This window comes from Arvicanthis niloticus, chromosome 24 (assembly GCF_011762505.2).
Source record: "Arvicanthis niloticus isolate mArvNil1 chromosome 24, mArvNil1.pat.X, whole genome shotgun sequence".
In the NCBI taxonomy this organism is placed as follows: domain Eukaryota; kingdom Metazoa; phylum Chordata; class Mammalia; order Rodentia; family Muridae; genus Arvicanthis; species Arvicanthis niloticus.
The window spans coordinates 6,149,324-6,173,611 of record NC_133432.1 but is presented as its reverse complement, the minus strand read 5'-3'; the positions used below and the strand labels follow the sequence as shown (position 1 = coordinate 6,173,611).

Here is a 24,288-nt window from a genome sequence, read left to right as displayed (position 1 = left end):
GCTACCAAAATGTTTCATGGTTGGGGCTTTTGTTTGCAGTGGGAGGTGAGGCAGGACCTGTGTACCTTTGGCTGGCTTGGAGCTATGTGGTCCAGACCTACCTTGAATTTGCAGTGATCTTCCTGTCTCAGCCCACGTATTGGGACTGTGGTGTCAAACTATTGTGCCTGGCTTTTTCCTGCTGGTTTGAGACAGGGTTTCACTATGGAGTCATGCTAGTTGGAGTTTATGATTCTTTTGCTCTGGTCTCCGATTCCTGGGATAATAGGCACACACCAAACCTGGCCTTATGATTCATAAACATGTTTTTTTTTTTTGTATTGTTTTTGTGTGTGCCCGCGTGTGCATCCATGTACACATGAATAAAGGCAAAGTATTTTCAAATAATTTATTAGGAATTTAAAACAAAATAAAACCTGGAAAAGAAGTTACAGATGCGGAGGGAAAAGACACCGAGGGTGGTACTTGCTGGCTTCAAAACACCATGTAACATCTTAAAAAGAAAAAAGTTGTTGTTTTTTGTTTTTTTTCCTCAAAGGAATCAGAAATGTAAAAATGTAAATCCGGGTCCCTAAACCTCAGTTAGGCCCAGTGGGGTGAGAGGGTCCAGGGATGGGGGAGAAAAGGAAGCCAAAGTCTCCTGGGTCTCAGCTCAGTGTAGAAAAATTAAAGATAAAATCCAATAAAATGCAGCTTCTCTTTTATTAGGAAATATTAAAAAAAAAAAAAAACAAAAAAAAAAACAAAAAACCCAACAACAAACGCAAACAGCCGCACATCTCGGTGATGAAGATTATTGCTTTGAGTTCTCAGGGTTTATTGGTTGAGTGAGCGCCTCACACGGACAGTTAACTCTCCAAGGGGGCTTTGAAGGCCGGGGTGGGGGGCTCTGCTGGGGAAGGGAGCTTGAGCCCCCAGCCTCGGGAAGGACAGAGGGGGCGATGGCAGGTAGACTCGGCCCTGCCATGCCAGGTCTCACCTCGAGTTCACACCCTGAGCCTGTCTCTTTTCTCTGAAAGGGGCTCCAGGGTAGGGGGGGTTACCAAGGGCTCTGGTCATGGGACTATCCTGGTGGGACACTTCAGTGAGAATGTGGGGGTTCCCTGAGAAGCCCTTTGCTTTCCTGGTATCTACTCCTTGCTGAAGCGCTTCCCAATGCCCACTCATGGTGGGGGGCTCAGAGCAGAAACCATGAAGGTCCCACCTAGGCAGGGGCCAGGAGGGGCCTTTGGAGAGCCAATTCTTTCCCAGCAGTGGCTCTAGGCAAGCCCTTCTCTTCCCTGGCCCCTTGCCCCCCAAGTTGGGGGGTTTTGGGGGAAGAGTCCGCCCAAGGCCTTGAACCCGGGGAGAGCCTGAGAGTGTGGGCCTGCCGTGGCCAGGGCTGAGGTCTGTAAGCTTACAGTAACGGTGTCTGAGGAGGAAGGGACAGAGACAGGGAGAAGGGGGAGGGTACCTTTGCCCCGTGGGGTCAGGCAAACGCTGTCACCCCAAGGGGTCTTAGAGAAGGGTGGGGGTAGGACTTCACCTCACAGTATTTACATATGATACAGGACGGGATGGTTCCAGGGGCTCGGCCTGGCCTACCCCGCAGCCCTGCCCTCCTCTCCAGGGCTGGAGGGAGGAGGCCAGGAACCCACACCCACATAGACACTATGTTCTCAGCTGGTGGGGGGGCACCTGGCCCCTTGACCCCTGCGGCCTCGGGGCTTCACATTCACAAACCTAGAAATAGTTTAAAAACAGTTTCTTAAAAAAAAAAAAAAAAAGAAAAAAAAAAGTAAAGAGCAAAAGAGGGAAAAGCCAGAATTAAAAAAAAAAACAAAACAAAAAACAAAACCGGGTTGGGGCCTCGTTCTGTAGCAGGCCCCCTCTGCCCGCCCTCCAGCTATGCAGATACAAAAGCCTTCCTGGGGGGTGTCCTAAAGGAGGCAGCAGGGAGGGATGGGGCAGACCCGAGAGGGCAGATCTGGTGGGGGAAGGGCAACTGGCTAATCCAAAATAAATAAAAGCGAACAGGGAGAGAGGCAGGTGGGGAAGAGGAGGCAAGGTCCGAACAGGGGAGGTTAGTAGGCGGGGCCAGACGTGGGGACGACAGGGCGGGGGGCTGGGCCCAGGGTTTGAGGGACAGGCAGTAGCGGTCCGAGTTGCAGCCAAGGGGCTGGGCTGCTGCGGCTGAGGTGTCCCAATCCCCTTGCTGGCTCACTCTGGTCCTCAGTCAGCTGCAGGCTGGGGCGCTGAAAGGCAATACACAGGATACTGGGGGGCTCTGACCCGACCCGGTCTCGGTCTCGGTCTCTAGGGCCCACAGACCAGGCATGCCCGCTGCCGTTCCTATTCCCTTCCTAGATGAATTTTGTTCAGATTTTCTGCTTCCTGTTACATGCAGGGATGGCATTGGGCACTTTCCCCAGACCTTGAATGGCTGGGTTTATGTCATGTTCCCTGGGAAGCTTTATCTGAGCCCCACTGAAAACGGCACCATGTAAACTATTTGGAAGTTATCTCATTTGTTACTTTTAATCTTATTATGTTCTCATATACCTCATTATTATTTATTATTATGTGTTCAACTATGCACACTGCCAGGTGTGGCGGTGATGTCCTTTAGACAGATCTCTGATCTGAGCTCTGCCTGCTCTACACACCAAGTTCCGGGCCGGCCATGACTACAGTGTGATTCTGTCTCAAAAAATAAAAAATGATGTTCATTTGTGTGTGCACGTGTGTGTGCGCACGTATGTGCAAGGGTACAGGAGCCTGTGGAGAGGAGACAGCACTGCTGGATTCCCAGGAGCTTGGAGTTACAGGTCTTGAGGCCCCTGATGTGAATTCAGCCCTCTGCAAGAGTAGTATGCATTCTTAACCACCGAGCCATCTCTCCTGGGCCATTGCTTTTACAACTTTAAAAAGATTTACTATGTGTTCGTGGCTGGGCTCCACCATCAGCCTCTTGAGCACTGAGATTACACATATAATAAGTCTAATTTATATCCTATTTTAGAAGCTGTGTAATTTCCTATAGTATGCATATATAGTATGCCGATATACGTGTGTGTGTGTGTGTGTGTGTGTGTGTGTGTGTCTAGCTACACTCTTCTTCCTCCTCCTCCTTTTTTCTTTTTTGAGACAGGGTCTCTGTGTATCCCTGGATAGCTTGGAACTAGCTCTGTAGTTCAGGCTGGCCTTGAACTCGGAGAGATCCACCTGCCTTTGCTTCCTGAGTGCTGGGACGAAAGGTGTGAGCCACCATTGCAGGCCAGTTTGCAGTTTTCAAGATAAATGCCCAGAAGCGGTTATTACTGCGTCAAAAGATATGGATGTTTAAAGACCTGCCTGGAGGGTTGGCTCAGTGGTTAGGGACACTTGTTGCTCTGGCAGAGGAGCTGGGTTCCCAGCACCCACGTGGCGGCTCACAACTGCCTGTAACTCCAGTTGCAGAGGCTCTGGTGCCCCTTTCTGGCCTCTGCAGGCACCACACACACACACACACAGACACGCGCGTGCACACACACAGACATGTGCATACACAGAGAAACACGCACACACACACAGACACACACATACAGACATGCGCATACACACACATGCACACACACAGACATGCGCACACATAGACACACACACACAGTGGGCATACATATATGCAGCTAAGACACTCATACAGATATGATAAATTTAAACAGAAACACCCCCACATGGGGCTTGGGCTGTGACTGAGTGTAGACCATGCTAGGCACACACAAGCCCTGCCCGGGTTCAATGCCAGCACAAACTAAAAATCTCCGCCCATAACTGTCCCCTGGGAACTTGGAGCCAGTTTACAGAGAGCAATGTTGGGTGTCATTTAAAAAAGTCTTTGGCCGGGCAGTGGTGGCGCACGCCTTTAATCCCAGCACTTGGGAGGCAGAGGCAGGCGGATTTCTGAGTTCGAGGTCAGCAAATCTTTGTTAGTCCAATGAAATATTGGACTAATTTGTAAATATTGATTAATTGTATTTCATTTACATATTTATTACATTCTCTCTCTCTCTCTCTCTCTCTCTCTCTCTCTCTCTCTCTCTTTTGTTTTTTGAGACAGGGTTTCTCTGTGTAGCCCTGGCTGTCCTAGAATTCAATCTGTAGACCAGGCTGTCTTTGAACTCAGGGGGATCCTCCTGCCTCTGCCTCCCGAGTGCTGGAATTAAGGGTGTGTACCACCACCTCTGTGTCTCGCTAATACTGGGCTTCTTAACACAGGGTCTTGTTACGCACAGCGGGCTGACCGGCAGCTCACTGCATAGCCCAGTCTGGCTTTGAACTTGTAATCTACCTGCCTCTGCCTCCCCTGTGCTGGGCTAATTTATAAAGGTTATTTGTGCAGATGCCTGTGGTGTACGCATGTACACGTGAGGATGTATGTACATGTATGTGGACGTGCATGTGGAGGTCAATGGTAGTAACTGCCTTCTCCAGTTTCACTTTCTGAGACAGGGACTCCCAGTGAACCTGGGCTAGAATGGCTGGCTAGAATGTCAGGGACTCACATGTCAGGGCTGGGGTCCCAGGTCCGGGCCACTGTGCTCATCTGTCTGTGGGGTCTAGGGATCCGAACTCAGGTCCTCTTGTTTGTTCAGCAGTTACTGCACCAACTCAGACATCTCCCCAGAGCCTCACCATGTACCCCTGGCTGGCTCACAACTCAAAGCAATCCTTCTGCCTTGGCCTCAGATTATAGGCAGGCATGTGCCACCATGCCTGGTTTAACTTAAATCACACCGTGGCAGGCTAAGCATCCAGGCCTGTCTCCTGCCATGGTCTTTGAAGTGGAGACGGGGCTCGAATTCCTGATAGCATAGCTGAGGGTTGGTGGCCCAGTGCCCCCCACCCCTTTCCCCATCTCCTCACCTCCTGCCACCTCCTCCCTGCTTCAGTGGTACCCATTGGTGAAGGCTGTGGCAATCAGGGGACCCTGAAAAGAAAAGAGTTAGACTCCTAGGATCCTGGGGTGTGTTCAGACAGACTGGGGGCTCCTGCCATCCTAGTGGGACTCCTATGGTGAGACACAGGTTCTTCTGGCTGGCATGGGTTTCCCTGGTACCGACTGGCTAATGGTACAGATCTTCTCGTGTGCAAGGCTGGGAACCTGTGTAGAGCCAGTTCCCTCATTAAAACTGGGACGCTCCTGAGCCGGACTCTGACCACACAGAAAGGACATGGTACTGCATCTGTACAACATCCTGGAGCCACTGGACAGCATCCAGGGTAAAGCTTATCATAGGACACCCTCTTGTCCTTATAGCTACTTTCCTCCTGTCACCCTTCCTCAAGCCCCCCCCCAAGATAGACAAGGCCTCTCCCGCCCCTAGTTTTCAACGTCTCCCAGAATGAAGGGGGTGAGGTGGAGGCCATCGGGCCTGGCCACTCACCCCAAGACTGTGGCCGAAACCAGTGCTGGGGGCGGGGCTGGCGGCGCTGATGTAACTGCTGACCCCCGAGTCCTGGTTGGCTGCCCCATAGAGCTCGGCTATGGGGCCGGGGCTTGTGGTCCCCAGGAAGCCCCCTGTGCGGCTGGGAGTGGAACCTGGAGGGGGAGCCATCGTCCAGGGGTGAGAGCCTAGCAACCCAGAAAGAACAGAATGATAGCCCGGGTGCCCAAGGCCACCCCACACACCCACTCCAATTCCCTCCCATCCCAGCCCTGGACCTGAGACTCCTCTCCCTGGAGATTGCCCTAGTTCATCCTCTGTGGCCTCCACCATGTCCTGTCTGACGGCTGGGCGGCCTCCCCTCCCTCTGAGCCCACCCAAGTCTTCCTCTGTCTCTCGGCCTAGTGCATTTTCTAAGGCTGGCCTATGGTCAATGTTGCTTGAAACTCCATTTGTTCGCTCCCTGTTCCTGTAACTGACCAGTGCAAACTGGCTGTCCCCTGGCCTACAACCCTTGTTTCCTTCATGTCTCTCCCATAAGCCTTTGCTCAGCCTTCCCTAGAGCAGCAGCTGGCAACTCTTCTAGTGCCCAGTGTCCCCAGAGCCGCAGCAGTGATCTGCAGGGTGGTGACGCCCTGCACGCGGGCACCCCACAGCTTATGTGCTCTGGGGACACGGCCAGTGTCATTCCTGGCTGGCTCGTAGGCTCAATTCAGCCAATACTTGGGTAACAAGCAAACCCCTTTGTCATGGGGCAGGGAAGGAACCTCTTCTCTTCCTTCTGGACTCCTCTGGCCCCTTCCTGTGCTCCCTTCCCAGAAGGCCTCACCTGTCCCTCGGACTACAGCCGCCGCCGCTGCCGCCGCCGCCATCGGCCCATAAGCAGTGAGAGGAATGGCTGGAAGACAAAGTGGGGGCACACTGAGCGGGAGGAAGAGCGGATGAGGGGAAGAACCCTACTGCCTGGTAGCACTTCTCCTGCCTAGGCCTAGCGTGGAGAGGGGATCAAAGCACAGACAGAATGGACAGCCACTCTGCACCCTGACCTAATGTGTCCCAGGGAGCAGCCCAGCCTCAGTCTCCATATGGGACCCTAGAACGTACCTGAGTAGCCTGAGGAAAACAGTCCTGACCTCCAGTGGACAGGGCATTAGAACCTCTCCACAGGGCCCTCGGAAGGACAGTAGCTGTCTGGCTTAGAGGGGCCCGGGTGTTAGGTTCCTTTTCTTTTTTAAATTATTTTTTATGTATTCAGTTTAATCCTGCTCACTTCTCCCTTCCTACAATCCTTCCCCCAGCCTCCCCTTCTCCTCTGAGTGGGTGAGGACAGCCTGGGTATCCCCCCCCCATCCTGGCACTTCAAGTTTCTGTGAGGCTGGGCACTTCCTCTCCCACTGAAGAACATAATCCACGGACAGACCACAGCTTTTGGGACATACTCCCTCCCCCCAACCCCCGTTGCAGTTGTTCGGGACCCACATGAAGACCAAGCTGCACATCTGCTACATATGTGCGGGGAGGCCTAGGTCCAGCCCGGGTAGGCCCCTTCGTTGGTGGTTCAGACTCTGAGCACCCCAGGGGTCCAGGTTAGTTGACTCTGTTGGTCTGTTCCCTTTTGGAGCTAGTTACTAACTGGCCCGGGGCACAGAAGCCAGGCTGGTTGTCTCAAGGCAGGGCCACCTGAGGACTGTGAGCCACAGAGCTCTTCTGGGGTCGGGGTTGGGAGGGTGGGGGTGGGGGGGAGTGTCAGGCTGACGAGCCCCCAGCTCAGCTCAGCAACATCCTGCTGCTGTGTGTCCTGCATCCTCTCACGGTCCCCAGGGCCTCCCTGACTACCAGGCTAAAAATGACCAGTGTCCCCTCCAAGTCCCCCAGCTCCTCCTCTGTCTTCCTGTTTCAGTTCTGCAGCTCTGTATAAGGTAGGTACTTTAAATAAATATCTGCACTAAAAAGGTAAAAGAGACTTCTGCTTTCTTTGGGGGTCTTCTTTTTGAGACAAGGCCTTGTTATGTAGCCCAGGCTGGTCCCCAACTCACTTCTGATTCTCCTGTTTCCAACTCCCAAGTGCCAGGGTATAGCCATGCTCCACCGTAACAAACTGGTACTATACAGTGCTGGGGGCAGACTACCAGATAAACACATCCCTGGTCCAAACCCTGAAGACCTTTAGCCAAGTTGTCCAGCAGAAGACCCAAACCCATGACACTGTGGTGCCTGAGTTCTGGATCCACTTTTTTCTAAACCATCCAATGGGCTTCTTCTCACTGAGACTCCGCCCCTTCACCTTTGACCTATCCCTTCAGTTCTTTTATCTTCCCACCTCCAATTGACTTAATTAATCCACTCGCCTCTATTAGAAACCAGCAAGGGGGGGCCTTATCTGCTCGGTTATGTGTGTGTCCCCCCCACCCTCACCCCTAGTGCCTGGCCAAGCATCGGCACGATAAATATGTACCGAACACATAAAAGAAATACTCAGATCTCCGTTCCAAGCCAAGAAAAAAAAAAGTTCAGACTCCAAAAGGCCGCAGAGGCTGGGAGTCCTGGAGTCCGTGTGCTCCTCGCCAAGACGCCTTCGGCATTGACATTTCTTGACGCAGGCCTACAGGGTGGACACTGGGCGCTAAGGTCTTGGGGTTCTAGCCCTTCACAAAGCAAACCCTAAGGAGCCAACCTCTCTGAGCGCTTATCGCAGAGTAAATAATTACTCTTGGCATAACAGATATTTGCCTCGCTGGCCTGTGCATTTGGCTAAGAGTAGGGCCTGGGCACTCCTGCTTTCATGCCCGGTAGCCTGGTGGTACATGCTGCACACAGTAGGTCCTCACACAGAGGTCTTACATGAGGAGAGAGGAAGGCCCGACCCCTGCTCCCTCCTCCCCTTCCTATACCCGTGTTTCTCTTCTCCCGCTGCACCCTTGGAAGGAAGATCTGAAGCAGGTTCCCCACACATAGCCAGGGTGGGGACAGAGTCTGCAGGTAGGGTGGAAGAGAAGCGGGTTGGACAGAGAAGCCCCTCGTGGCCCACCTCATGTGCACACCACTAGGCCCGGCCAGCTCCAGAGAGGAGTTGTGTCTCCTTTGAGGTCAAACGCTTTGGCCTCGTTTTCCTAGAAGGAGCCCACGGGGATCCCTGGGGTCAGATGGGGCCATTGGAATCGTGTCACTTGGGCCCCAAGTATCTTGATAACTTGGGGTGTGACTGCACCGTTCTTACAAGACTGAAGTTAGGGGTTCTAGCTTCTCGGGAGAAATGGGATGTGATGCTTGGACCCCTGAGAGTGGGCTGGCACTAGATACAGGCACCCCCAGTTCTGCTGATAAAATCCCTCTTAGCCCACACTGGGCTCCAAGTTTGTGACCCTGGCCTGTTCACCACTGGGCACCAGAGCCTCCATGGTGCCTGACACATGGGAGACACTAGATAAATATTTGTCAAATGGATGAATGAGTGACTTTATCTCCATCTGCCTGGCTTGGCCTCCGGTCCCACCCTCGAGGGCCATGTAACTGAAGCAACTGGCCAGAGCCCAGGTACAGTCTGCCGCATCCTGCCACCTTTACCCCGGGAAGGTCCCTCTCCCCTTCTTTCTCCCCACGTGGCCCTATGAGATGTACAAAATCCCGAGCCACTGACCTGTAAGCTCGGGGAGGACTGGGGCGCTCGGGAGAGGGGTCCGCTCTACACGGAATTCTAAAATGAAACGTAAAACAGCTTAGGAAATCGTACGGGAACCCCTCTGGCATGACCGGGGGGGCGGGGAGAAATGCACCCACAGGGACCATGGGCGAGGGGACAGGCCATGCACGGGACTCAAGAACTGGGATTGGAAAGTGCACAGTCCCAGTAGGTGAGGTGGGGCAGAGGGGTGACAGACAGACAGACAGACAGAGAGAAAGAGGGAGGCAATGAAAGGGAAAACGAACGAAACTAATCCTGGGCACAAATCAATGCCAGCAGTGGGATTTCCGAGGTCTGCTGCTGAGAGTTGAGCCCAGGGCTTTACACAAGCCAGAGAAGCACTTTGTTACTGATCTGAACCCGGGGCCCCGGCTGTCTTGTTTTTAAAGGTTTATTTATTTTATGTGTATGCCTGGGGCCTTTGAAGTTCAGAAGAGTGTTCTAGATCCCCTGTAAAAGGAGCCAAAAGACAGTCGCAAGCCACCATAGGGTGCTGGGGGATTGAAGCTTCCACCTCTGCAACAGCCAGTGTTCTTAAGTGGGGTTAGTTCCTTGTGACACCACCTCCCAGCTGAATCTTTGTAGCAAGTCTCTGTCCTCCGGTTTCTCTCAGTCTACACAACAGGATACCTTAGAGTCTAAGCGTCGTGTGTGCTGAGGACTTCAAACTCAACAGCCCAAGGGCAGGGGACAGAAATGCTTAGAGATCTCTCTAGTAAATAAGACCCAAATGGACTGGGAGGTGTAGCTCTGTGGTACAGCCCTCGCCTAACATTCCTGAGGCCCTGGGTTCAATGCCCGCCTGTAACCAGTCACAGCACGGAAGAGGAGTACATGGCTACATGGTGAACTTAAGGCCTAGACTCTGTTTCAAAGACTAAGGAACAATACTCGGGGTGTGGTTCTGCAGGAGCTTTGACCTGGCATGTATGAGGTCCAGTCCGCTCCTGGCGATACAGAGACCAACAAACAAGGGCCTGAAAATGATTTGAAACTCAACAGAAAACAATACTAAACAGTAACAGGACAGCCCAGGGTTGGTTGGTTGGCTTCTTTCTTTCTTTCTTTCTTTCTTTCTTTCTTTTCTTCTTTCTTTCTTTCTTTTTAAAATTTCTGTTTAAAAAATAGGTCTGGTGCTATCTTTATGCTGCAGCTCTAAGGTTCGGCATATTTGGAAGTTCTCAGTACCTCGGAAAGACTCAGTACAGCACCTTTAAGTACATTTGTGAGGAGGTGATTCCCACTGGCCCTTGGGGTAGCCCCCACTCCAAGTCCAGTGACGTCTTTGGAGGGATTGGCAATTCTGGAGTCGGGCAGCAGGGATGGAGAAAGTCAGAAGACAGGCAGAGAACGAATGGCCCCGGGTGGAAACTACCATGCAGGGCCACACCAGGAACCCCACACTCCCGGCTTCGACGGAGGGGGTGGGAGAAAGAAAGGGGCGAGAGGATTTTTTTTGTCCTCAGACACCCCCCTTCCTTCCAAGCATTCAGCCATGCACTCTACATGCTGCCACCTGGAGGAGTCACACCCTGGAACTGGGGACATGCTGGAGGTGGAGAGTCACCCAGGGGGACTTACCGGGGAACTGGTAGGTGTAACCAGGGGCAAGGCCTGTGTAACTCCGGCTGGCGTAGGTCGTGGCTTGGAAACCTGGGTAACCTGATGGGACGAAGGGACAATATGAGATACCGTGCCCTCGTCTGGGGCACGGCCAGCTTGGATCTGAGGTGTTCATAGTCTCCCTACAGCTTGTCACAGATAATCCTCAGGTTTCCATAAGTCTTCTGTGCACCAAGCCCAGAGCTGGGCAGGGCATACATTTTCTCACCTCATTAAACCTCAGACATGCTGTAACAGGGAGGCCCGGTGAGGGGCCTCAATGAACAGACATGGAAACTGAGGCACAGACACTAGACAAGAGTAACACAACCCTGTTGCCCAACTCTTCCCACCCTGGCTCCCATATTCCTCTGCTCCTCGTCTCTCACACTGGGCTGCTTCTTCCCGCCTTTACGCCCTGACTTGCTGCTTCTCCGGGATGCAAGAGATGCAGCCCAGGGCCTTTTCGCACACTGCGATCTCTGCACGAGACCACTGAGGGCTTGCTACGCTACCGTCAGACAGGTCTCCCCACACGAGTCCTTCTGCACGGAGGATACAGTCTCTCCTGTGTCATCCCATAATTCCTCTGAGGGCGGACATTCTATTGCCCAGAAGAAAACCCCTCTGTCAGTGCCAATGGAGTGCCAGTTCAGATCCCATTAGCTCCCTGGTTCTTCCTCACCAGCCTCGGAGGTTTAGCGTGTGTGTGTGTGTGTGTGTGTGTGTGTGTGTGTGTGTGTGTGTGTCTGTGTGTATAACGCTCACGAGAGTGTGTTTTCTTTTTTTCTTTTCTTCTTCTTTTTTTTTTTTTTTTTTTTTTTTTTTGGTTTTTTTGAGACAGGGTTTCTCTGTATAGCTTTGGCTGTCCTGGAAACTCACTCGGTAGACCAGGCTGGCCTCGAACTCAGAAATCCGCCTGCCTCTGCCTCCCAAGTGCTGGGATTAAAGGCGTGCACCACCACTGCCCAGCGAGAGTGTGTTTTCTTGCCAGTCTCTGCCTTATTTTATTTTGAGGCTGGGTCTTTCACAGAACCTAGAGCTTCCTCACTGTCTACACTGGGTGACCAGTGAGTCCCCAGCACCAAGGTTCCAGACGCATGCTTTCAGGCTGGCGCTGGGTACAAGAACTTGAGGTAACTGTGCAGCAGACGCTCTACCCACTGGGCCAGCTCCCCAGCTCCCGACTGACAGCACTATTTATTACTTTTTTTTTCTTTAGTTGTTTGAAATTACTTTAGCCAAAAAAATGACAGACAACAGACAAAGATGTTTCTCAAAGTGCTGGAGACAGCGAACCACCTCATTCCAGCCCCAGTAGGAACAAGATCTGCTTTAGAGAACAGCCCTGGAGCTGGGGGTGGGGTGGGGGCGGGACCACAAGCCTGCTGGTCACCTTAGGAGGATCTGGAGTTCGAGGTCATCCTTGGTTACGAAGTGAGTTCTAGACCCAGCCTGGGCTACATTAGTCCATCTCAAAAAATAAAAATAAATAGAGCCAGGCATGATACCACAAACCATTAATCCCAGTCCTTGAGAGACAGAGGCAGGTGGATCTCTGTAAATCAGAGGCCAGCCTGGTCCAGGACAGCCAAGGCTACAAACAAACATTCTGGCAATAGCAAAAAAAATTTCAGTCAACTAATAATAGTAGAAAATAGTACATTAGATGTAAATATTTCATCAACATAAAACTGTAATCTGTAACACACCCTGCATGTACTCACAATAACACACTTTAAAGATTAAAAAAACAAAACAAACAAACAAAAAAAACTAAAAAAACCATTTAGACAGTTGGAGGGAGAGGAAGGGGCATGCAGATCTCTATCAGCTGAAAGCCAGCCTGGGCTACAGAGTGAGTTCCAGGATACCCATAATTATATGATAAAGAGATCCTGTCTCAAAAAAAAACAAAACAAAACAAAAAAACCCCTGTCGTTTTAAGGAAAGACCTTTCCCTCAAATGATTCAGGAAAAACTCACACATACTAGACTGGAGAGATGGTTCAGCACTTTCTTTATAAAATTTATTCTATTATTATTATTATTAAATTTTTTGAGGTAGTAGCCTTGGTTATAATACTGGAACTCAACGTAGACCAGGCTAGCCTCCAACTCAGAAAACTCCACCTGCCTCTGTCTCCTGAGTGCAGGGATTAAAGGTGTGTACTACCGCCACCCGGCATAATTTTTATTTTTGTATTTATACTTATAATTTATATTTTAAAATTATAATTTAATTAGCATGAATGCAGCGTGACTGTGTGTGGAAGCCCTCAGATGCCCACAGAGGCCCCAAGAGGGGTCAGATTCACAGGCATGAGCTGTTAGACACAGGTGCTGGGAACCAAACTCAGGTCCTCTGTAAGACGATTGAACTCATAGCAACACACCCATCTCCCCGGCCTCGTCCTGGACCAGGCTAGCCACTAACTCCCCCCCGGGCTGCATGTTCATCTTTTCACTGTATTTTTATGTATGTGTCTGTGTGTGTGTCTGCTCTGTGCACACCACCTGCACAGAAGGTGAGGAGCTGCAGGGTCCCCTGTAACTGGAGGTGAGGCCACGTGTGAGGGCAGGGAACGAAACCCAGGATCTCTACAAAGGCAGCTAATACGGGAGAGCTGAGCTAGCTCTCTGCTCCCTGTTTACCCGGTGTGTGTGTTATGTGTATATGGGAGTATGTGTGTATAGGTATGTATGTGTATGTGGGAGTATATGTATGTATGTCTCTGTGTGTATATATGTATGTGTCTCTGTGTGTGTATATATATGTGTGAGTATGTGTGTGTCTCTGTGTGTGTGTATGTATGTCTCTGTGTGTATATATGTATGTATGTGTCTCTGTGTGTGTATATATATGTGTGAGTATGTGTGTGTCTCTCTGTGTGTGTCTGTGTGTGTGTCTCTATGTGTATATATGTATGGATATGTGTGAGTATGTGTGTGTCTCTCTGTGTGTCTGTGTATGTATGTGTATGTCTGAGTATGTGTGTCTCTGTGTGTATGTATGTATATGTGTGTCTCTGAGTATGTATTTATGTGCATGTGTGTGTCTGTGTATATATGTGTGTCTCTCTGCATATATATGTATATATGTGTATGTGTGTGTCTGTGTATGTATGTGTGAGCATGTGTGTGTGTCTCTGTATGTATGCATGTGTGTCTCTGTGTGTGTGTGTCCTCTCACATGTGCTCCCTAAGGGCTGACCATGTATGTTATATATAACACCTCATGATCTAGGCACTGTTTTTAAAAAAATCACTTTTAAAAAAAATTTAATGTATATCTGCACATACACCTGTGATCCAGAAGAGGGCCTGAGATCTCATTACAGATGGCTGTGAGCCACCATGTGGTTGCTGGGAATTGAACTCAGGACCTCTGGAAGAGCAGTCAGTGCTCTTAACCGCTGAGCTGTCTCTTTAGCCTCCTCCGTTTTTAAATTAGAAAATATTTTTATGCAAATTTGATTTTTCTTTGGTGTGCACGAGTGTTTTCTCTGCATGTGTGTCCATGCACCTCGGGTGCACAATGCCATGAAGGCTTGAAGGGGTCAGATCCTCTAGAACTGGAGTTACAGATGGTTGTGAGCTGCCATGTGGGTGCTGGGAATTGAACCTGGGTCCCTTGAATGAACAGCTAACGCTCTTAACCACTGAGCCATCGCCCCAGTCCCTTAGGTGCTTTTTAAGGCGCAGCTGACTCTTAGCGGATTCCCAAGGCTCATGGCCAGTCCCGTCCCCTACTCCAGGGAGCCTCCCATGGTTGTGTAGATGGCTCCTTGATCCCCCCACATCCTCCAGTCCCTCTATGGAGACATTCCTGTCTTTCAGTTGGACCATAGCCCTGTGACGGCAGATCTTACCCCTCAAAAAACATAACAAAAACAACAATGTAAAAACTAGCTAAGTGAGACGAGGAAGCCTTCTTTCAGGCCTCTGGGCTTCTGTAAATGCTACTTCCTGTGTCTGGTACACTTTGCCTTCCTCCCCATGACCACCAGCTTCGGGCACACACCCAACCTGCAGACTCAGAGTAACTTCTATGTAGTTTCTGGTTCCAATTCGTTATGGCCACACTCTCTTGGTAGCCTATACTTCATCCTGAGCTCAGGAAAATCACTGCTGGAATTCCTGACACGCATAAGGTGCTCAACACGGGACAGATACAGATATACCTGAATAGACACAGACCAAATAATACAAAGCGGCTGCAGTGCATGGCGACAACCACAAGGGGGCAGTGCTCCACACCAATCTGTCCACCTCGGGCTGGTCTGCCGGATTTGAAGCACAGTATTGCCTTTACTCTGACTCAGACTGAAGGGCAAACCATGGAGGAGAAGTCACACCCACCCAGCCCCCTCAAGAAACCCCAGGGGCAGGACTAGGCAGGAAAAAGCCACAAGTGTAGGCCTGGCACGTACCCAGCATGCCAATGCCCAGCATGAAGGCATCCATTCCGTAGGGCATGACTCGAGACCTGCCCCGGGCTGAGCCAGTCGGAGACATCACTTCCTTTGGTTGTGCTTTCTTGCATTCCACCTGTAACGAAGGCTGATGGTCAGAGTTTCCGTTTTCTATGGCAGGCCTCTTTATCCTCATTCCAGTTACCGCTTGCAGAATGCTCGCTATGCCTAAAAGGGCTTTACATACACTAGTCCGGTCGCTGAGTGACCGCACCAAACCTACCGTGAACAAGCATTAGGATTCCTATTTGACTTACTTTTAGTTTTAATTAACTTTGATTATTGTATGATAGGGTCTTATTGTGTAGCTTTGGCTTGCTTGCAACTTGCTATACAGACCAGGCTAGCCTTGAACTTGTGACAATCCTCTTGCCGAGAAAGCTGAGATTTATAGGTGTGTTCTATCACATGGGGCTAAGATTCCCATCTCCCCTCACCTTTTTCCTTTCTTTTCTTTTCTTTTTCTTTCTTTCTTTCTTTCTTTTTTTTTTTTTTTAGGTAGGGTTTCTTGGTGTAGCCCTGGCTGTCCTAGACTTCATTCTGTAGACCAGGCTGGACAAAAGGCATTCACTGCCATTGCCACCAGGCCGAGGATTCCCATATAAAAGCAGACACTTGGGCTCTGAGAGGGACCATCCCAAGTCACTCACTTCATGTTTGCATCCTGAAAGGTTCAGGATGACAGACTCTGCTGATTTCTGGGAGAGTCCCACCTCTGCCTATTTACAGAACCCCAGAGCTTCCCTGACCGCATCTTCCTGGAGTCCCAGTCTCCCAGAACCCCGACCTCCAACCCTTCCCAGCTTACCATTTTGTTGTTGATTTCATGGAAGTGGATCTCACACACTTTCTCTACGATGTCCTCACTCTCGAACGTGACAAACCCAAACCCTAGAGGTTGGACAAGGGTGGGGCAGGGTCAGAAGCAGGGCCATGGTCCTCACCCAGCCCCTCGTCACACACACCATGGCTCATCTCTTGCGGGCAAATGTCTGAGAGTTAATGAAAGGCTCTGCCCGTAGCCTGAGAGCATCTCAACTACTGGCTGAGTCAAGGCTTCAAGTCCCAAATTACAGATGAACAGGCGGAGACTCAGAGAGGTGAACTATCGTGTCCAAGGTCACACAAGTTAGAGACGGGTACCACTGGGGCTGGAGGGACAGACAGCTCAGTAGCTGTGAGCACTTACTGCTCCTCCAGAGGACCAGAGCTCACTTCCCCCACGCTTCTGTGGGGCAGCTCACAGCAGCCTGTAACTCTAGCTGGCCTCTGAGAGCTCCCACACTTACATAGCTACACACACATTTACACACACGCACACACATACATAAGATTTTTTTTTTAGCTTCTCAAGACAGGGTTTCTCTGGGTAGTCTTCGCTGTCCTGAAACTCAGCTCTGTAAACCAGGCTGGCCTTGAATTCAGAGATCTGCCTGCCATCTGCCTTCCTACCTCTGCTGGGATTAAAGCCTTGTTCTGCTACTGCCTGGCAAATCTTTTTTTTTTTTTTTTTTTTTTTTTTTAAAGTGGCAGAGCCGCCATCCTTTGGAATCAGAGCACTAAGGGTCCTAGGTGCTTGCCCAGACCCCTGCAAATCTATATCTATGCTGGGCTCGAGTTCCTTATACAGATCGGCATATTTGCATAGAATCCATTCATGTCCTCCTGTGAACTTCTCATCCTCAACACGAGTGGTCCATACATCCTATTACACTCTGCGAATGGTCCATACATGCTATTACACTCTGCGGTCCAGAGAATGGATGAGAGGAAAACATCTGTACCTGCTGAGTACAGATGTAAGTCAGGACTTGGGAGCTTTCTCCTTTTGTGCTGAAGATACAACTAGGGTCTGGTATCTCTTCCATCCTCAGCCTTTCAGATATCGTTTTTTTTTTTGGGGGGGGGGCCGCGGGGAATCATTTTTAAACCGAGGTTGCCTGAACCCAAAAAAGCAAACTCCACAGAAACAGAAGGATGGCCTCACACCTATCAGGCCTTTTAGTCCCCTCATTGCACACACACAAACCTTTCTATAGTGTACACGCAAACCCCATTTCACAGACACTCGGGGGCACTCTATGTACCCATGCAGTGGTGTACCTGGCACATTTCCTCCCCCCACCCCCCACCTCCACTACACCTCTTACACAACCATGACCCACACACCACTCTGCTCAAAGAAGCTAAAAGCCCTGAAACCCCGAGGTCACTGAGAAAGTGCTGGGAGAAAACAACCAGGCAGGACACACACAGTATAGAGGCCCAGATGCAACCAGGTTCAGGGTGAAGGAAGGGGTCAGCAGAGCCTGGGCTTAGCGGGGAAGCAGTAGTGAACCAGACTGCCTGAGGCTGTACAGTCAGTCTGACCCTGGGGCAGCCTGGCCTCAGCTCTGGTTTCCAGGGATAAGGTGAGCCCAGGCCGGAGCAGACACTGAGCCAAGGAGGGGTGCAGGGTAAAGTTGGGGGTGTCCTCGGCTCCTCTGCAACTGGCAAAGTTTCTGACGCAGGGGAGGAGAAGACAAAAGCCTTCTGTAAGCCAGGCCCTGGAGAGGATGCAGACCCTCAGGGATAGCATGTCAGGAGGCAACATGAAAGGGCAGCTGTGACCTGCAGCCCCCTGGCTGACCAGGGTCCTGGGCCCAGCCTGGGAAGGGGGAGGGGCCGCACTCACCTCTGTGCCTGTTGGTGGTTTTGTCAAACATTAGCATGGCGTCCTCCACCTGAAACACAGACTTCTGTGTTAGCCCCACAGACACCAGACACCCCAAAACCTACACCCCTCCTGTCTGCCCTCCAGGAGATGATATCCTAGACACGAAGCACACCAGAGACAACCATCAGATTATTAACAGATCAGTCTGTATTTACTAAACTCCAAATATATGCCCGGCACTCTGCCTCTATCATCCCAACATTCCTTGCACATGCTCGTCTCCACTGTATAGCTGAGGAAATGGGCTCAGAGAGGTGAAGTCGCCCGCCCAAGGTCACACAACAAGCCCTGCATGAAGCCAGGGAGAAAAAGGCACAGAAGAAGTAGGTGCTAGAGAAAGAAATACGGGGAGCAAGATTATGAGGTGGGGAAACCAAAGCCTCTTCCCTTTTTGGAAAAGGCCAGCAGCCAGACTCCCTTCTGTTAAAGCCTTGTGCTCTAATTGAGGTTTCCTTTGGCTAGAGGCTGTAATTAAACCAAGCAGAGTTCACTGCCTGGGTTGCTTGCCTTGCACTGGCTGGGGGAGGGGAGGGAGGGGGAGGGTCTACATTAGCTACACTCCCCTGAACCCCAGCCGTGGCTCCTGGCTACTCCCTCCAGGAATCCTCTCAGACACAGAGACAACCAAGGGCATCCCCTCTGCATCCTTCTTGGGCTATCTCTGACCCCCTAAGTCTTCACACCCCACTCCAACCACTGACCTGACTCCAAATGTCAGGGGGAAGTCCTCAGACTAGGAGGAGGCATAGCCTAGCCCCTCAGAACCCCAGGCTCCCCATCTGTCTCTCATTCTTCATTAAAGCAGACCCAGAACTAGAGTGGATCTCTTTGGAGAACCTGGAAGCTCTCCTTAGGGACTAATCTAGACCAGGCCACCCTGAACTAAGAGGCAGTGGGGTTCCTGGAGAATCTCAGAGAAATGATGGCTTCCTGCACCAGAATGCCATCTTCCGCTCTCAAGCGGATGGATGACCACACTCTTATTCCTAACCCCAAACAGCCAGTTAGGCCGAGCGTCTTTAGGCTCAGCACGTCTCAGGTACTGAAAAATGGAAACCCGGGTGGGTCTACCATCGAAGATAGGGCGAGCTAAAAGCTAGCATATCTGATACTGTGTTTGCTGGCTGGAGGTCTTTGGGTAAATGGCTTTAGGTTTCTATGGCTTTGATCCCTCAGTCTGTAAAATGGGTATAATACTGATTACTTCCTACAGGAGTTAGGTGTAAGGCGTAAGTAGAACACTCGACTTCCAGGGCTGGGTTTCAGGGTACGTTCAATAAATAGCAGCTGGTATCTTTATTATGGAGGGACTTGCCCACAGTCCCAACAGGGGAGGATTCCCAGGTCCCACCAGGACAGCTGCTTCAGTTGTAATAGCCATCACTATTCTACCAAGCATCCTGACTTGTGCTCAATTAATTATTTTTTGAATGGATGAGTGAATGAACAGAAAAACCAGCCACACCTTCCTCCTTAATCCTGCTAGCTTTGAGTTTCTTGCCTGACCCACAAACTGATTCAGGTCAAATCCAGTCCTTCCGGTTCCCTTCCACACAACATCCCTGGTCCCCAACATCCTCCAAGCTGGGCTTAGCTGGACAGACCCCCATCGCTGTGGTGGGGTTGTGGCCAGGGCAGCCCCCCTCCCACCGGAGGAAAGTGGCTAGGGGTCGGGGTACCCCCACCAGTGGTGTCCCCTCCTGGGGCCGGCTGAGGGGAGGGAGGCTCCCAGCCCAGTGTCCTTAATAGGCTTTGGTCTCCATGGGAACCTGGGGGCAGGGGGGCTCCGGAGGGGGGAGGGGAGGCGACCGAGGCCTGCTGACCAGTGGGAGCCGCCAAGTTCGGCGGCGGCTAAGCCTGAGTGGCAGCCATGGCGGCTGACCATTGTTTCCCCCCTCGGTGGCGGCCCCTCGATCCGGGCGGGGTGGGGGGGCAGCCGCGGGGCCCTTGGCATTCCCGGCTGTCCCCCTCGCTCCCTGGCAGCCTATTCTCCAGCTCCCCCTGGCCTCCCCGGGCCGGTTTCACATGCCAACGCCGATTTAGGCCCGAACAAAAGACGCGGCCGCTGACGGCTTCTCCTGGGGCCCGGTTGCCATGGCAACGCCGGCCCCGGGGGCAGGCGGCCTCCAATCACAGCTGCTGGATCAGATTAGTGCGGGCTCTAATGCTCGGTGCTCAGACACAAAGACACCCCGCCGGAGCCGAGCCGGGCCTGCAGCTTCCCAGGAGCGCCCTTCCCTCTGGGGCCCAGGCTCTGCCTGCCCTGCGTCTTGGACCCAGATCCCCAAGGAGGCGCCTGAGCCAAGGCCTCTGGCCTCAACACGTCAGCATCCTCTGGCCTGCAGACCCCCCACCCAGCCACCGCTCACTGCCCATCTCCCAAGCCTGGTCCAGCTTGGCCTGATGGGGAATTCACATACCATGATGGAGTGGGCACGGGACCCAGACCACCTGAAACACTGTAGCGGGCAATCATTCCTCCTGCATCCCTGCACCTCAGACAGACCCCTTAGCCATGCCCCCATAGAACCGTGAGGTTTACCCTGCTTGCTTTTGTATGGATACCTTTATTGTCTGGGTGGTACCACACCCATCTCTCTTTGACAGACTGCGTCTCCCAAGGCCCAGAAATTAAATCTTGACACACCCAAGAGCTGAGAGCTAGTGACCTCTCAGGGGCTGGAGCAGACTCGAGGGCGTTTTCTTCAGTTCCAATACCTGGGGATCGGATCGGCAGCCATCCCTAGCTCCCCACCTGTTTAAGCAGGGTACCCAAACGCAATAGGGTCCTTATTTATTGCTTTCTTATCGGTCTCCCTAGGAAGGGAGGGGAGGGGAAGGTAGGTGCAGCTGCCTGTGGTCTGGACAGGTGCAAACTCCCAAGAGGGCAAGGGGAGGGGAGCGCTGGATTGAACTGGCTACAGAAGCACCTCCTCCCTCGGGAGAGTGATGAGAAGCAGGAGAAAAATACAGAGGAAGAGTAGAAAAGTGATGAGAGACTCTATTGAAGAGGCCCAGAACCTTCTTCGCCATTCACAGTAACTGAGGTGATCTGACTGCCACCTGATCTATATACTCTGGTGCTTTCCCAGGCCAGGCAAAGTACCACCCACAGGGAAAGACCTACCTTTCCAAACTGCTCAAAATAGTGTTTCACGTCTTCCACCGTGGTGTTCACAGACAAACCCCCCACGAAGATCTTCTTCGTTCTAGTGACCATCTGTCAGGGGGAGGAAGGAGAAAGTGGGCATCTGAGTCCCGTGGCCTACGGCCACCAGCAGGGCCTGTGGAGGGGGGATCCCCCCTGCCAGGATGGCAGCTGACAAGCTCTCTGTGGCCCCAGCTTCACCAAGGCCCCCTTCCAAGCTCCCCCTTGGACTCCTGCCTCAAGGCTGTCATAGGCAGCTGTGTGCCCCACACCCTGGCTGGCTTGAGTATACCCCCTCCCTGGGGTCTGTGTATGGAAAATGCCTTTCCTAAGGAACCATACAAGGGAGAGGGGGGCATGCCAACAGCCTAGACTCTCTGCCTACCATGAAGACTGCACCAGTTTGGGAGACACCAAAGCTACCACGGGGTGTCACCAAACGTAACACCAACATTCTTCTCAACCTCCCTCCCAAACCAACCTCTGGCAGCCTTGTGGCCCCCAGCCCTGTTTTAGGAAGACCACATGGTCCTAATTACCCCAGGAGCGGCATGGCTAATCCCAGGCAATTCCCAGCCCCGTCCTAACACTGAGGCACCTTCTGTCACCAAACTGCTTAATGGAATTAACCCAATTCTGACCATGTGCTCCCTGGTGTGGCTTCCTTCGAATACCTGTTCCATAATTTGCTTTCAGAACCTCAGGCTGGACCCTTTCCAAGGATGCCCCTTTCTTGTCTTCTAGAACTTGGTCCTTTCCCTCTGCCCCAGTAGGAGCTGGCAGCCTTGATGGAATTCATGGCTCAGAATCTCAGAGCACCTTGGTTGCCATCAAAGGGAGAAACTGAGACCTCCAGGAGAAGGAACATCCAGACTTGGGATGATCTCAACAAACAAATGTGGAGGTCTAGACTCCTGGTACTGTAACTTGGCCTTTCTTCCAGTCCTCATAAGTCAACTGCTTAAAAGCTAAGATCTGGCCAGCTGCCATGATGTCCAGAATCAAATCTAAGGTCCCTTGCCCTGCATCACAAATCCTGCCCGCCCTCTGCTCAGCCAACCACTCAGAAATCTTTTACGGAGCCACAGAGGTTCACGTGAAAACCCAACAGGTAGGTTTGAAAAGCTTCTGCCCCCCTTCCCCTCTGAAAGCCCAACACACCTCAAACCAGAGACAAGAGGGTGATCTGGAGTCAGAGGCAAGCTCCCTCACCAAAGCCTAGGACAAGCCCACCCTGTGTTTGCCCCTGCAAGGCTCAACATCCAGAGGTTGTGGTCCACCAGGCCAGAATTATACTCTGGATCCAAACTGTATTGGCTTCAAACACAGAACAACAAAGCAAGTCCCAATCCCTCCATATCTGCTCTCCACCCCAGCACATGGGTGGGAAGAGTAGTGTCTTAATTCTATGCAACAGACATTCTCTCTCCTTACCCCTGCCCATTCAAGAAACACTCCAAACAGATGCTCCAGAAGCATCTGCCACAGAAGAGCATGCTGGGAAAACCACACTACCCCAACTTGCCCAGAATAAAGGAACTTTCCCAGCAACCCCCTCCCTGCTCCTTATCCCCCATCACACACCTACCTTAGGCTGTGCTCTCCGAGGAAAGGCCACCTTGGGGTCAATCTGTAAAAGAAGGGACATATTAGTAGTCTTGAGTATCACATATAGTCTGGGTGGCCACACAACCTCCAGCTTCCTTCATGCCAGGACGCAGAAGTAAGAGAAACCACAACAACTTTAGGTAAGACAACAGAGTGGTTACAGCAAGCCTCTCTCTCTCTCTCTCTCTCTCTCTCTCTCTCTCTCTCTCTCTCTCTCTTTCACACACACACACACACACACACACACACACACACACACACACACACACACAGCTTTCTAACTGTGAGACCCTCAGAGCTTCAAGGCAAGTTCACCTGATAACCCGACAACCACTACCTACCCCAAAGGTCCGTCCACAGATCACTTCAGATAAAGCCCACAGAGCATGTAACCTGGTGTCTAGCCCACAGCAACAAAACAAAACAAACACAAACAAACAAACAAACAAACAAACAAAAACCAAAAACCCAAAACAACCTAAATCTGATTTCACCAAGTATCAGATACACCAAAGGCCTCGCCAAACGGACCCCACAAGGGTGTCAGCGTCGGTACCCACCGCCTAAGGTGGCACGTGTAATTCTAACTTTGCAAACAAGACTTTTGCAAGACTATCTAGTCTTTGCCTGAAAAGGATGTGAAGGTCAGAGTCCAGACCCACCAGGAAGAAGTTCAGTACTGTTTCCTACTACCTCCAACCGCTGACAGAACCTCCTTAGGGGCTGCAAGCCAACAGCTCCTGTTGGACAGCAAGGCTCCAGGTGAGGCTGAGTGCAGTCTTTCGTGGTGTGAGAGGGAATGAGAACTTAGAAACGCTGGGCTACAGGCCAAGCTTGTAATCTTGGTAGGTTCACAGGCCTCTCTAAGCCTCAGTCCACGCATCTGCAGAGTGGGGACAATCACACCCACTCCTGCAGAGGGCGGCTGCGGGGGATTCAAATGAGATAAAGGTTGAAAGCAGCCCTTTGTCAACGTCCCTCCACTGCACAAACAAAGGTGCCATTACCAGGCTACCTTTGCCCTTGACGAAATCAGGACACACCTGGGTACCATTCCTAGGCACTCTAGCCGTGCTGACAGACAGTAAGAAACAGAACACGAGACAGTCTGTGACCGAGACAGGAACCGTGAGGCCTGGCCATGACAATTCTTGCTGTTCACACAGATGGACATCATTTAGAAGTTACCAGCCAATCACAGGCGAGATTTATCTTTTTCACAAAGTTCCTTCTGTTCAAAACTCAGATTTCTAGACAACTGGCCCCAGCTTCCCTCTGCCCACATGGCATGAACCAGGAAGCTGCCTTCGGCCAGCTCCCCCCCTGGAGTCTGCCCAAAGATGGATCTCCAAAGCCTACACTAGGGTAATGTCCCTCCTGTAGCAAGGTCCTGTGATCTCTAGGGGAAACCGAATTCCACCCACTGCTCATCTGACGTTGTGATTTCATATAGCCTCACCCTCCTTCTTCCAGATGTAACCTCCCCAGCCACCAACCTCAACAGCCTCCTGCACAGACCCCAATGGAGAGACAGTACCCAGGTCCCCCAGACCCACATACAGCAAATCCCCAACACACACACATACACACACACACACACACACACACACACACACTCCACCTCCACTCTGACTCACAGCTGGCAACATAAA

At 51.6% G+C, this 24,288-nt stretch overlaps 1 protein-coding gene across 6 annotated transcripts in view; it reads right to left on the bottom strand.

Annotated features, from left to right (window-relative positions):
* Positions 1-374: 374 nt before the first annotated feature.
* The window catches only part of Msi1 (musashi RNA binding protein 1), a 26,478-nt gene continuing 2,564 nt past the window's right edge, over positions 375-24,288 (bottom strand). For 3 of the 6 annotated variants that reach the window (XM_076922528.1, XM_076922533.1, XM_076922532.1), the window contains 11 exons: positions 22,617-22,658; positions 21,008-21,100; positions 17,839-17,887; positions 15,973-16,055; positions 15,123-15,240; positions 10,669-10,749; positions 9,043-9,099; positions 6,235-6,303; positions 5,406-5,593; positions 4,885-4,948; positions 375-2,234 (listed from right to left, as the gene is read on the bottom strand). In XM_076922528.1, the coding sequence (XP_076778643.1) occupies positions 4,907-4,948; positions 5,406-5,593; positions 6,235-6,303; positions 9,043-9,099; positions 10,669-10,749; positions 15,123-15,240; positions 15,973-16,055; positions 17,839-17,887; positions 21,008-21,100; positions 22,617-22,658 (822 nt within the window). In that variant the 3' untranslated portion in view covers positions 375-2,234; positions 4,885-4,906. The remainder of the gene's footprint in view (positions 2,235-4,884; positions 4,949-5,405; positions 5,594-6,234; positions 6,304-9,042; positions 9,100-10,668; positions 10,750-15,122; positions 15,241-15,972; positions 16,056-17,838; positions 17,888-21,007; positions 21,101-22,616; positions 22,659-24,288) is intronic. The other 3 variants (XM_076922529.1, XM_076922530.1, XM_076922531.1) reach the window with 3 other exon arrangements.